Below are 14,522 nucleotides of genomic sequence, written 5' to 3'. Positions count from 1 at the left end.
GCACCTTATCCGAGCGTGATGTGCTTGTAATGAGCCTGAAGTGCGAAAATGTAAGAAATGAGCTTAGCATACCTAATCTACATTGATACTTCGGCCATGCTTGATATCTTATTATTTCGTTTGCTATGCAACTATTTTAATTAATTTTTCATCTCCAACTTCAACTTTTGTTTATGGCAACCGGGTCAATTGGCTTCATCGGTCGGGTATGGAAATTGTCATAGTTTTTGGGTTGCTAGATTCTGAAATAAGATTGTGATAGTGGCTTCCTTAATAAATTTCTACTCTTTTTTCACAATAAAATATATGACTATATGAAGCTGAGTGAACCCAAAACTAATAAATTAAAGAGCATGAAAAGAAAAAGTTGTCTATGGATTATACAGCTGTTTGGCGGAAGTGCCTATAAAGCACTTTTTCTTTAGATTGTAATGATTTTTTTTCATTAAAATAGATTTTTTTTTTAATAAATTACGAGATTTCTTTGCAATGACTTATGATCGAAATATTTCCTCAAAAAATATTTAATTTATTATGAATAATTTAATAAGTCGTTAATGTACTTCCGTTCCAGAAATAGACCAATCATAGCTGAGTATTGTTGAACTCGTTGGACAGTATGGATTTATGAATTTTATACGTTATTTTCAATCAGGGCAAGCTAGAGTAAACGAAGTTGCAACCATCAAGCAGTGATTTGCAAATTGCATGGGAGTAATTTGGATTTAGAATTATTAATTTGCAGTAAATAAAACTTGGTAGTTGATTGTGAAATAGTGTTTTAAAGTCGCTGGTTTGACAGCAAGAATATTGAACGGCGAAATGGAGATTCAAGTCAGGAGGAATCATATTGTAAGAACTTCTTTTTATACATTAAATTGTTCTGAATTCTTTAAAGAAAGTGATAAGCAAATTGCATAATAAATTCTGTGTACAGGTTCATGATCAGGAAAACGTATACGCGTCTAAAAATGTTGGCGCTACAGTTCCAATGAAACACTTGGGACTCAATGTTCGAGGCGCCCTAGGAGAGTTAAACACGAACACCAATTTTCAATCTCAACCTGCCAACAATGCTATCAAAAGCGCTATTTCCTGCGAGATTGAAAATAAAACTCGTCGAGTTGTTCGATGGTAACTACCCACATAATTTTTAATAAAATTCCGCCATTTCAGTAACAATGCAATTTTTCAGTGTAGGGTTTTGCAATCATTAATTGGTCCTTTGTATTCGATCTAATATTTCTACCTGCAGGACTTACAGAATAAGATTACTTAATACTTTTTTTGCAGTTACCTTGTTTAAAATTTTCAACGTGTAATTGCCTATGTGTGGACCCAAGTATATGTGGCCAAAAGTATATGGAAATTCCTGTGTGGGAACAGATTATTGATCGTGGTTCATAGAAGCTGGTTTTAATTATTTTAGTATAATAAATGTATGTTTAAGTACCTAAATACCCATGTCTTAGACCAGGCTGTGTTTGAAAGCATTAGTTTAAGTTGATGAATGTAATAACAAATATTGTATGAATGCTTCATAGCTGCCCATCATACATCCTATTTAAATAATATATTTAATATACAATGACAATACACACATCGCCACCTAGCCCCAAAGTAAGCATCGCTTGTGTTATGGGTACTGAGATGACTGATGAATATTTTTATGAATTATATATACATAAATACATTGAAAAACATTTATGCTCATTACACAAACATTTTCCAGTTGTGGAAATCGAACCCACGGCCTTGGACTCAGAAAGCAGGGTTGCTGCCCACTGCGCCAGTCGGCCGTCGTAATAGATATGATTTTCTTTCAATAATCATGTCAAAATTACTTTCAACTCAAATACTGTATCTACAGTACACACAGACATCAAAAAGACTATTTGATGTCTGTGTGCTTATATACTTCATTGGATGTTGATATATTATATCATATAATTTAACCATCTGAGTATATTATGTCGCCTCAACTCAATGATTTATATGCTATTTTTGTTACAGCTATAAACATGTCCAATCAAAAGTGGACACAGGATTGGCTAGCAAAAGTATTATTCAGCCTTCTTCACGGCCTCCTCTTCGCAGAGAAGAGAGTACTGGCAGGCTTGCAGCTAGGGCAGTCGTTTCTAGGGTATATCATTAAATTATTTTATAATTACTTTCTTTATTAGTGGGCCAGTTACTGATTGAAGGTGCCCGTTTGCAGTAAGTGTTGCTACATAACTGAAGCCTCCTGAAAGGCAGTTACTACTGCATACTGAAGTAGACTAGATAAAATAAACTTATTCAAATTTATTTATTGGTAGGACACCAAATAGTTTAGCAAAGTTATTTTAAATAATATAATATTACCCTACTTAATTTATTTTACAAAGATATCATATTTTCTTTGTATAAAATTGCAGGCCGCACTTAAAGACACACAGAATAAGCCAAATGAAATAAAAGAATCTGTAAATGTATTTGTGCAAGCAAAGAAAGTTGTCCAGGCAAAGAAAAAGCTACCTACTCTTAAAGAGAATGCCAAAGAAGTCAAAAGCTTGCTTAAACAGCCTATTGGAGAACCAACAGAATCACTGGGCAAGCTCAAATTGGGTGATGACGTGTCAACAAAAGTTAATCAAAGAAAAAAAGAACCTGAACCTACTCCAGAGCTCCCTGATGATATTGAAGACATTGATGCAAAAGATAACAATACTGCTTTGCTTATGTCCCATTACATTAAGGATATATACAGATACTTGACCAAGCTCGAAGAAAAGTATGCTATTGAAAAAGACCACTTGGCTAAACAGGTTAGCTATTTATTATTAGGAAACTACTGATTTTTTATAGTGTTATTTTTGGAAACTTTTCCTGATTAGACATAGTAGACATAATATTAGGCAAGGTGAAAGTTTTAAAAGTCCATGGGGGTGAGAATGTAAGACAGAATTGCAAGCAAAATAAAATGTCCCGGGTCCAACCCCCACAAAGCTGGGTTAACAGGGTTAAAGGGCTCAAAGAGCTCTTTTCTGTTATGTGTTTTATTTGTATTCTGGTTAATCATTAGACTTTTTAAAAATTACCATTTACTTAAATGGTAAAACATTTTCTTTTGTCACAACAAAATTGTATTGTGCATGCTGGAATACACTGTTGGTCACAACTTTGTTCACATGGAAATTTTAATGTATATGCCTGCCTTATTATCGGATGCATGAACAACCACTTTGCTAATTAAAACACGTTCACATCTGTAGCTCTGAAAAACAAAAACAAATCTATCTCACAGGTACTGATTATTTGCCTGTTCCTTTTTGCTTTTCATAACTATAATCTATCTCTGTGCTATATTTCATCCAGATATGTTCAGCCGTTCTGGTGTGATTGAGGAACAAACATCTCCAAACTTTCCCATTTTTAGTTATAGTATATATTATGTGCAGGTGAATGGTAGTGGTAGTTTAGGGGTAACATTTTTAAATAAAAATAAAACTATTATTAATTTGCAGGTTGTGGTCACTGGAAGAATGAGAGCAACTCTGATTGACTGGTTGGTTGAAGTTCAGAAACAATTCACTTTAGAGTTAGAGACATTCCATATGACAGTTGGTATCATTGACCGTTATTTACAGGTAAATATTGTTGATAGTTATATCAGTTACTCAGAAATTACAATAGGTCTTGCAGCATTTGTGATATTATTACCTTATTGCTTGAGTCTTTGAATAATGGGAGATGTCATTGAAGTCATTATAGTCATCACAATAATGGTTTTGTGATGTTCCAATGCCTAGTAGCCATAACAATTGCTGTCTGGTGACAGTGCTATATATGCAATGAGGCTGTTAATTTAAAGCCTCTGAAGTTGTACCTATCAATCTGGTTTTAGTCAACATTGCTTAACAAATGCAAATTGTTGAATTGCCACTATCACCTGAATGTTTTAGCGTCGTAGTAATCATGAGATACATATCTTTAACATATTTGCTATTATAACTGCCACGAATTTTGAATTTTTTTGAGAGTTTTTAAAGTGGAATGGGTGAGCTGTCTACACTCTGCGCACATGTCGCTTACGCAAAACGCTCTTCGCTGCGCACGCGCGGCTTGGTTGCTGCGCGCGCACCCGTTTCGCATTGGGAACTTGCAAACCGGTCGTGTAATAAGGCCTTAAACTCTACGGGCCGGTACATAACGTTCATTTATAAAAATCATGTTAAATACGCCATCGAATTCCGAACAATGGAAACGTTGCGACGCTGCATTGCTGCACTGCCGTGGTGTGTGTCTTCACATACCTCAAAATGTGTATGGTACGTCGCCGCGCAGCTTGTATAACACGCAGTGGATCGGCCGTTTGTCCCGCTTTTCTATTGAAAATTCATTGCAGCGGTGGCAAAAAAAGTGCTCTTTTTTGCAGCTTTGACCTTCACTTAATAACTAGTGGTCGCCGGCAACGGTCACGTGTAACTTTCGATAAGTAAACGTTACACATTATAAACCAATACACTACATCACATCACTCGCCCCAGCTAAAGCTTCCTTAAGCATTATGGTATCTAATGCAAAAAAGATTGTTCAAGTGTGACTGCTAGTTTCACTAGATTAGCACAATCAAACAAGCAAAAAACTTTTTTTTTTAAATTTTAATAACGGGCCAACAAGCAAGTGGGTCACCAGATGTTAAGTGATCACCGCCGCCCATAAACATTGCAGCACCAGAGGAGCCACCGATGCGTTGCCGGGTTTTTAAGGAATTTATTTATCATTTAAGCTTTATAGTTTATGATATAAGATTGTGACTAGACACTTTTATCTTTTACAGGTAGTGACAAATGTGCAGAGGGGTAAGCTTCAACTGGTCGGCGTAACAGCGATGTTCATTGCCAGCAAATATGAGGAAGTGTTTGCACCTCAGGTTGGGGACTTTGTCTTTATAACAGACAATGCTTACTCCGCATCTGATGTCATCCAGTGCGAAGTGGAAATCTTGTCCAAACTTGGGTACTGCCTGGCTAGGCCGATACCTATAAGTTTCTTGAGGAGGTACGTTTAATAGATTTTCTTAATACTGCTATTAGCCTGTGCACTTAAGGCATAACATAGTCTGCATAAAACCTGCATTGGAGAAGGGTCTAAGATACCAATTCCTCTCCAAAAGAAGGAAGTAGTTTTGAAATTGCTGTATTAAAACAGATTGTTGCTTAGGCAATTTTGCACTTGATTATGCCAAAGTGTAGTAAACTTAATATCTTTGGTGTTTATAAAACAGTAGCAGTAAAACCGCAACCTAAAACTATCTTTTTTAGAGGGGGACTAAAACTCTCGTTGCTAAGTCCTCTATCCACCTAAGTATGTCTTAGAATAACATTATTGTTAAAACAGTATATTATTTGAGCTTTACAAAAGGCATTCATTTCAAAAGTATCTGGGTACTTAATTTTTATTTGTTTAAATAATATTTTGACGATCTTCCTGACGTTGCGGTAAGCGCTCTAGTCTTATAAGCGGCGATACTGGGTTCGACCCCCGGCAAATTGCCCCTATTTTGGCTCTATTGGGTTACCACCCTAACAACATAAATGTAAGCCGCCAAGCGATTTAGCGTTCCGATACGAAGTCGCGTTAAAACCGATCAGCGGCATGCGTTTTATATTACTGCCATACCAGCTAACAGGTAAGCCAGTTTACCATCTTAGACTGCATCATCACTTACCAGCAGGTGAGATTGCTGTCAATGGCGAATTTGTAGTTGAATAAAAGAAACAAAAAACTGCAATAATGTTGAGTTGATATGGCTATATTTAAAAAAAAACTGCATTTTTTTTGTATTAGTTTATTTTATAAAAGATATAATATCTTTCCAGATTTGTGAAAGCAGCACACGGAACTTCCAAAAATCATCACTTAGCAAAATATTTAGTAGACTTATGTTTAGTGGAATACTCAATGGCGCACTACAAACCTTCAGAGTTGGCTGCTGCGGCCATCTGCTTGTCACTGTACCTTTTATCAAAGAAAAACCTAACTGAAGTATGGACACCTACACTCTCTTATTACTCGGAATACTCTTTGGAACACATCGAACCTATTATGCGGAAGATCGCCAAAATAGTTGTTAATGTAGAAAAATCTAAATACAAAGCTGTGTACAACAAATATTTGGACATATCATTGGCCAAGGTATCAAGTCTACCTCAGTTAAAAAGTGATGTCATTCTTGAGCTAGCTCAAGAAGCGTAGACTATTTTAACAAGTATTAATAAATAATAATTATTAATTTATGTGATAGCTGAAACAGCTGAACAGCTGAAAGTTTATCACAAGTGCGTAGCAATTTGATTTTGGATTTTGAATATTCGACATTGCTAAATGTTAAGGATCCTAACTTAATAATACTAATCTGCATGTGTAAATAAAATTAATGAAATATGAAGGCGACAAGGTGCGAGTCCTTAAGTCTTTTACGTAATGTCTTATCTTTTTGGGCGTTAAAAGGGCGGGTTGACTCTAGTCGTGTGGCGACCAAAATGTGTAATCTGTTAAATAGGCCTTATAGAGTCTCTTTCATCAATAAGGTCAACTTTCCACTATAGCTAGATGGTGCAAGTATGTGAAGATAGGCTGTGTAAACTATTCCACCAAAGCTGTCTACTTTAGGCAAGCAAATGAAATGTATGAGGCGAGTTAATTTGTCTGTGGAGCAAATATTATTTGCCAGACGTTACTTATAGACAATAGAGATCGGACATTCATTTAATTCTTCATTTTGCTCTATGGCATTTAGAATAATGGATTTTGGTTGATACACAATATTTTTTCTATACCAATGTTTAATTCAACATTATCAAAAAATAATTAATAAAATAATAATAATTCCGTTAAACTTAAAGCATAACTCAAATCCTTCGCTTCAATTACGAGCGCATTTCTCGGCTTAAACGAGAATCTGCAGATTATTTATTTTCGTCTTATATCTGTTGCACACTTTATCTAATGTAAATTACCACAAATGTTATTATTGAAAAATAGTTTTTAGTTTGTATTAAGACCAGTGGCGTGCACTTCATGCATGCACAAAAGCCCTGCATACCCTGAAATCTATACATAACTTGTATAAGAGGAGGAATTTTGCAGAATTATGCAATTTTACTGCTGTATGCATACCCTGGTAAGAAACCCAGCGCACGCCACTGATTAAGACGATACCCAACACTTGAGTGCGAGCGTCTCAGTGCAGCATTGGTATAAGCCACTGTACCTGTCATTCAAAATTAACAATTCATTGATAGTATACATATGTTTTAAATTTTATTGTCTCTTCTTCGTTCGTCTTGAACGTATAGAGTAGAAGGTGCAATAGTGTATAAACACAGCTTTGCGCTTTGAGATAAAAATGAAGCAATCCTGTCGGTCTGTATCAAACTCATCCCTACAAATATTAAGCTCTGGTGGAATGGTGCCTTAGAAGATTTAATTGTGTCAGTGTCCAGTAATGTAACATGCTAATTTTTTTATTTTGTAACGACGGACTGACATTTTTGACTTAAGGTTTCTTTTAGGTACCTGTTTAATTTAAGGTTTTAGATGTATTTGTATGACTTATTAGATTGAAAGGCTTTATCACTGTAATCTACTTACTGGTAATGTCGCGTCGTAAGGTACGATTGAGATTCAGTATCAATGGTGTTGATACTATACCTACGTTGTCATAGTTAACGAAAGTTTTTATGGTATTGATACATGACTATACTGGTCCACTGGTGCATTTTTTAGTAATGTACCGATTATTTTTACTAACTTTACAAGGGATGCAATTACGCATTCTTAAAAACACGCTTAGTGCGCGCGTATTAATCTTTGCGAACGCTTGTTTTTTTAACTTATTTATTTGTAGAATTTTCTGACATATGAACACACATGTAGTACTAAAATTTTGCTCTAAGTTTTACAAAAAATTTAATATATTAGGGTTGGTGCAGATAGAGCGACAAACTCTGCTTGCATGCTCACTTACTCTTATTTCAATTGTTTGAGGTCGACTTTAAAACAATCCGTTAAAAATTTTTTTGAAGCTCTTTATTAGCTCTCCTGCTCTGACCTCTGTATAGAAGACCTAATTTTATCCATCTACTGCAAATGAAGGATAATGTATTTAACTGTATGTGTAGATTTCTCCTTATTGAGCTGCCTTTGAATTTGACATTAATACAAGAGCCATAGACGTCATGACAAATACAATATGGCTGGTATGTTGCGAAAATACCGCAGGTACAAAAATTACAAATGTATGTATCGAATTTGGTATAAAATGAAAGGTATATTTCATAAGGTGATCATTTTAAAGATATATAGTAGGTTACTTCTACATGTGACAGAAATATACGTACAAAATTAATGACTTTGTTTCTCGCGCTTGGATGGCCGCAGCTTAATGTGTACATAGTTCTGCAATCACTTAATTGTATTTTGCATGGACTGTTGTACAATATAGTGTAGTTTGAAATTTACAATGCGATCCGATGAGGTCCGCACGGCATCTTACCACCACAAAACGTGTTAATCTTTGCTCGCAGAATAATATGTACGATATAATGTTAAACATAGCGCTGAGTGAGAACTTGAATGCAACTGACAAAGAACCAAAATACTTGACACATTATAATTACTGGACGCGTTATTTGTGTAAGCCAGGTTTTAATTATTATTATAGTATTTAAATATATTTTTGAATAAATGTAATTTGATTTATTGTAGTTTGTTAAAAATAAACTGTTGTATTAATTAATAAATGATTGTTTTTCTACCACTCTTTTTCTTTCTGTCAAAATAATCTTACCTTTCGAGAGTATGTTTATTAAACTACTTACAAAGAAGAATCAGTGAAAATGTAATCTTGTAAAATAGTTTTACATCTATGATAGAATGGTATAAAATAGTGATGCGCCGAGAACTCTTATTACTCGATTCTCGACAGTTTTTTTTATTTACATTGTATATATATTATTCGGCTAAGAACGCGTTGGATAAAATGGTACTGGTACATGGTTGTATGTTTGTAACTTACCTAAGATAAGAAAACTCACAATGAGACACTTGTTTATTTTTTGGGTGATAGATGTAGTACCTATTCTACGAATCCGAATAGAATAACTAGTATTCTACGAATCCCCATTGACAATCCGTAGGTATCATAAGTTTTGCCTTTATGACGGAGCTATGAAATAGTTGTTAAATTTTCGTGGGTGCAAATTCATTAAGGGGTAAAAAAACTTAGCATAATTATGACAAGATTATTCTTCCAACCAATTCCTCCAGGCGTTTTGTTTAAATCAAAAGATAAACCTTTAATAAAACGCTTGGGAACTGGCCGTATTTTGATCTTAAGAAGATACTTTATTTTATATCTAGTATTTCAGATGCTTTTCTTGAAAGTAATTTGTATCTGGTATCTGAAATACTTGTTACAATAATTTAATAAAGTGGGTAATTAATTGACGTGGACCCGTGGGGGGTCATGTGAGATTTTGTTTAGGTAAGATCGTCCGCGGATTTTTGTGAATTATTTATTAATTTGCTTAGCCCGATCACCGTATGAAGCTTCTTATCTTAATTGTGGACACTTTTCAGTTTACTACGAGTCTCAACAAGTCTGAGTGTCATCAACTGTCCGTCAATTAGGCTTATGTTATTATAAATTTTGATTGCAACTACCGCGTAAACAAACTATATTCATGATGTTTAATCGCTACCTAATATCTGTATCTATTTATATTATTATCAATGCGGAAGTTCGGATGAATGCTTGTTACTCAATCACATCCAAACGGCTGAACGGTTTTGGATGAATTTTTGCAAACATATAGGTCTTAAAGTCTGTCTTTAATAGCACATAGGCATTATAAAGTAAAAATGTAGATACGGTTCCCGCGAGGTAAATTTTGTTTTTATTTACATCAAAATCAGAGATCGACATTATATTTGTTTGCATAGGGGAAGTTTAGCGGTCAAATAATAAAAAATAATAAGATGTCCTATGCATATGTCCTAGCAAGCGACGTAGCGGGCAACAATTAATCTTTCATTTATTGTGTACCTAGTAGGTATGTCAGATATTTTATGCTACAAAAAGAGCAAAAGTAGCAATGTTTTAAATGGCAAGTCTTAGTCAAGCGTTAGTGAGGACTTAGTAAATAACATTATCTTCCATCAATGCCAAGTTAAGCAAGGGGAGTTTGGAAAATTCACTCGTAAATCACATCTTCGAAAGGATACTGAATTGACAGGTCTCATTTAAAGTTTCTAATGACTGCGTGAAAGATGTAATGAAACTAAAGATATTAAGTTTAGATATTTTCGAAGCTTTTAAGGTACCTATCTACTTAGGGTAAGTCATCTTGCGTATGTCTAAACGTTTGTTATGTGGGATTGAAATGATAACCTTTAAACCTATGCACGGCTTAAATGAACGGTTCCCGTGGGAATTTTAAAAATATCGAAATCAGACTTGTCGTAGTTCCAGGCACGCTAGGAATACGTATATCTGGAACGCTGAATCGCTTCCCGGAACGTCTTTGTCGGTAGGGTAACTTACCACGACCGAAGCCTCTTACCATAACCAAACCAGAGAAAATCCAGAAATTTAAATTCTAATATAATCCAAGTTTTGCCTGCCGGGGATCGAACCCGGGACCTCCAACTTAAAACCAAAGCGTTCACCGCTGCGCCAGGGAGGTCGTCAAAAACGTCGAGAATTTCAATGTAAAAGGATACATTTTTACCTGCAACCTAACTCGCATCGTATAATGAGTTTTTAAGTCTTTCTGTTGATCTGTTGGTTAGCATGTTCGACTACACGAGGTCCTGGGTTAGATTCTTGGGTTGGGCCGATGTAGAAGTATTGGGTTTTTCTATCAAGAAACTCTTAGTCCCGACCCGGAGTTTCGAAATTGGAGCTGCCGTTTCATCGTACTATGAGAGTGTATAGTGTACAGAGAGTGTGCGCAAGCATAGGGGGTGTTTGCGCACACTTGTGCACTGGAGATTGACCACCGTGGCCGAAATCCGTCGGTGAAACCGTTTTCTTCTTTAATTAAAAAAAAATTGACTTCAGTATCGATTAAAGAGGGCCCTATAAAAAAATAATTCACAAAACAGCCGCGGACGATCTGACCTAATAAAATCTCACTTAATCTAGAAGCCGGGTACGCCCATGGTCCAATAACTGAATACTACATTATAATCTAACAACACAGTGTTTACCTAATAATAAATATCACTCCAAATTATTGTCGAGTTACACTTTTGTACTTAACGTCTGAAGTCGCAAGTGTCTCTAAGCAACGATGCTTCCGTTGTTTCGCCAACTTTTAACGAGTTTGTCGGACACGACTCTAAGTACGGCGCGAAGTGCCGGCGAGCAACGTATTTTGCTGCACATGTGTTACAGTGTTTATTATATTACTTTGGGGTTGTTTTTGCAGCGATTTATTAGAACATAATAAAGATGTAAGGTATGTACTTATGTATTATTGCTTGTGAGATAACCTTATTTTCTGATGTCTTATATTTATCTATATACCTATATTGAAGCGGTGATAGCCCAAATAGTTAGGACATCGAGTTTACTTTTGGGGGGGCGAGTTCGAATCCCAGCACACACCTCTAACTTTTCTGAGTAATGTGCGTAATTAGCAAAACAATATCTCTTGAATGCAGTTTTGTAGCGAATATAACCACAACAATATTTTCTGGAGATTTTGACTGGACTACGTATAATTGCTGAGTGAACGTCACGTAGCGTGCTTAGCCTTAAAAGAGAGAAACTTATGTGTCTGACAGAGGTCTGTCTCTTTTATCACGAACTCTCTCTCGGCTGAGCAAACTAAAAGCAAGTTCCATGGAATTCAGTCTACGTTTAATAAAGAATAAAGAAGTTACAAAATATACTGTACAGATTTAACTGGTTGTTGCGGATTACATCAAATTAATACTTATTCATTATAAGTGTTGGACTTCCGCAAAGTTTCAAAGTTCATCTGAAAGCTACTTAGGTTTTTATATGCCAATAACAAATTTGAAAACTAAAAGTGCGTAGCGTAGTTCGGCGATCGTAACATTCGTAACTACGCTAAACCGCCGGATTCCCGCAGCGATTTCCATGGCTTTCCCAGGCCACAAATTCGAGGAATTTATTAACGCTTGGCGGTTACCCGAACAGTTTTTGTTTCTTTTTTCCTATCGACTGGTCATTTAAGGCTAAAATAGAGTTGTATGAATTGCCTAGGTACATTCTTTATTTAAGTTAACTGATCAAGCTTTCAGTACAACTGCCATTTTTATCTGTGAACTAAATGTTATATATAAAATGAATGAAATGTGAAGAAAGTTTTTCATTTTGTTTTCACCCTAGGGTAGCTGTGTTAAGGGCCTATGTCCGTTTTCTTTAAATTAATTATTGCATGGGGCCTAATTTATTTTATGGGAACATTAATTGTATGGGATTTGACAACCACTTAAAAATATAATATATTTATTATTAAATATGAATATTAATAAATATACTACGACAATACAAACATCGCCATCTAACCCAAAAGAAAGCGTAGCTCTTGTAATGGGTACTAAGATGACTGATGAATAATTGTATGAATAATACCTTTACATAAATACTTATAATACACAGATAAACAGCCAGACACTGAAAAACATGTTTATAACACTCATATTTTCCAGTTGTGGGAATCTGTTAACGACACTTACAGGTTTTCTTTTGGAATTAATAATGCAGTCAACTTTCCATCTTATTCTCCAACTACCCTTCGTTCCTTATCCTGCACTGTCACTTTTATTCGCGATGTGAGGCGAGCGCGGCCTCAAGTTGGTATTGCACCGCTTCGCGATCGGTCGTATGACGATTGTGACTGTCTGCGCGTAACCACACCTGGAAAATAGTGAAGTCGTAAGTGTTGCCATTGAATGTGTTCTGTGCCGGTGAACCGTGCTCGTCGCTTAAGTATAGGTCGAGGACCTTCTCAGGTTAGTGCACGATTCTCGGTTTCCTTGCGCCTCCGCTGCCTAACGCGTGGATGCCCTAATTATAAATTACCTATCTTTAACAGTCCACTAGCATGCTTTTAAAAGGTGAACAATGGCGGTAGTTTCGTCTCCAGAATCGAACCAACAGCTGTGGACTGTCTCAGAAAGCAGGGTCTCTGTCCTCTGCGCCAGTCGACCGTTATACTTGAACCTAATTACTAAAGTCATTTGAAACTGAAACCAGTAAAGTTTCAAGCTCTTCCAAGTCTTACATATCACGAAGTTCTTTTGTCTGGCAACAAAATGTGCCAAATTATTGTCGTGTTACACTTTTGTACTTAACGCCTGTAGTCGCAAGTGTCCCCAAGCAACGATGCTTCCGTTGTTTCGCCAACTTTTAACGAGTTTGTCGGACACGAGTCTGGCTGGATATGGCGAGAAGTGCCGACGAGCGACATATTTTGCTGCACACATGTTACAACCACTTCTTACTCAGGAAAATATATAAGGCTCTAGCTGTGTAATACAACTTCCTCCTATTATTTTGAGGTTTAAAAGTATCATGTACAGATGGAGGATGGTGCAAGCTATGCAACTCCAGAATGCAAACTATGTTTATGTAATTTTTTTTGTTTTATTACACTACAGGTAATATAAACATTAGCCCTTGACTACATTCTCACCAGCTGGTAAGCGCGGTTGCAGTCTAAGATTTTAACGGGCTCATCTGTTAGGGATTTTAGGACAGGCTGTTGGGAAAGTTAGGTATATTAACCCCCTAATCGGTTTCTACGCGACGCTAAAAGGTTTAACGGCACGTGTCTGTGTGAGGGAGACAGACCAGAGAGAGAGAGATAATTAATTATTCCCAAATGACCCCTGTCGGTATTCGAACCCGGGAGCACTTAAAACCAAAGCGCTCTCGTTATCTATTATAAGCGTCTTGCAGCAGCAGAGCAGTGCAAATAAAAAAATTGAGTAAATAAAAAAATATATGAAGTTAAAATTACAATTAATAAATAAAGCTCATATTCCAATGAATTAAGTCCAACCGAGTTGACGTTGAGTCGATGTAACGGTTTTAAGCTGTGCATTAGCAACAAAACAACGCTCAGCGCTGATTTTCAGTTGGTTCTAGCATTCAACTGAACTGCCAATCAACAATTAATCCTTCTACTATTCGTAGAGGTGCGAACTTGGCTATGCAGTTCGGTATTTCGAATAATTAGCAGAGCCTTACACGTGTGTTTTTCTTTACAGGGCCCAGAGATACGGGATCCTTCGTGCGTGAGTCTTTTTTATTTCATTTTTTTTAGCCCTCGCCCTTGACTGCATTCTCACCTAATAATGCTATGTCTAAGATGATAGCAGGCTAACCTGTTAAAGGTATGATAGTTACGTATACAACGTGTAAATGAAAACCGAAATAATACTTCGCAGGCTTTAGAAACCGAAAAACCTAATAGTTAATGAGTAAACCCACTAAT

At 36.1% G+C, this 14,522-nt stretch overlaps 1 protein-coding gene across 1 annotated transcript; it reads left to right on the top strand.

The window, feature by feature from the left end:
* Nucleotides 1-620: 620 nt before the first annotated feature.
* LOC120635140 (G2/mitotic-specific cyclin-B1) lies at nucleotides 621-8,671 on the top strand. Its single transcript, XM_039906076.1, has 7 exons — nucleotides 621-852; nucleotides 938-1,134; nucleotides 2,014-2,143; nucleotides 2,418-2,807; nucleotides 3,507-3,629; nucleotides 4,823-5,043; nucleotides 5,865-8,671. Exons 1-7 carry the CDS (start codon nucleotides 823-825, stop codon nucleotides 6,238-6,240), a joined length of 1,467 nt encoding a protein of 488 aa, XP_039762010.1. The 5' UTR covers nucleotides 621-822; the 3' UTR covers nucleotides 6,241-8,671.
* The last annotated feature ends 5,851 nt before the right edge of the window (nucleotides 8,672-14,522 follow it).

Source organism: Pararge aegeria, chromosome 2, assembly GCF_905163445.1.
Source record: "Pararge aegeria chromosome 2, ilParAegt1.1, whole genome shotgun sequence".
Lineage (NCBI taxonomy): Eukaryota > Metazoa > Arthropoda > Insecta > Lepidoptera > Nymphalidae > Pararge > Pararge aegeria.
The sequence above is the reverse complement of the archived record's forward strand: the minus strand, read 5'-3'. Positions and strand labels throughout refer to the sequence as shown.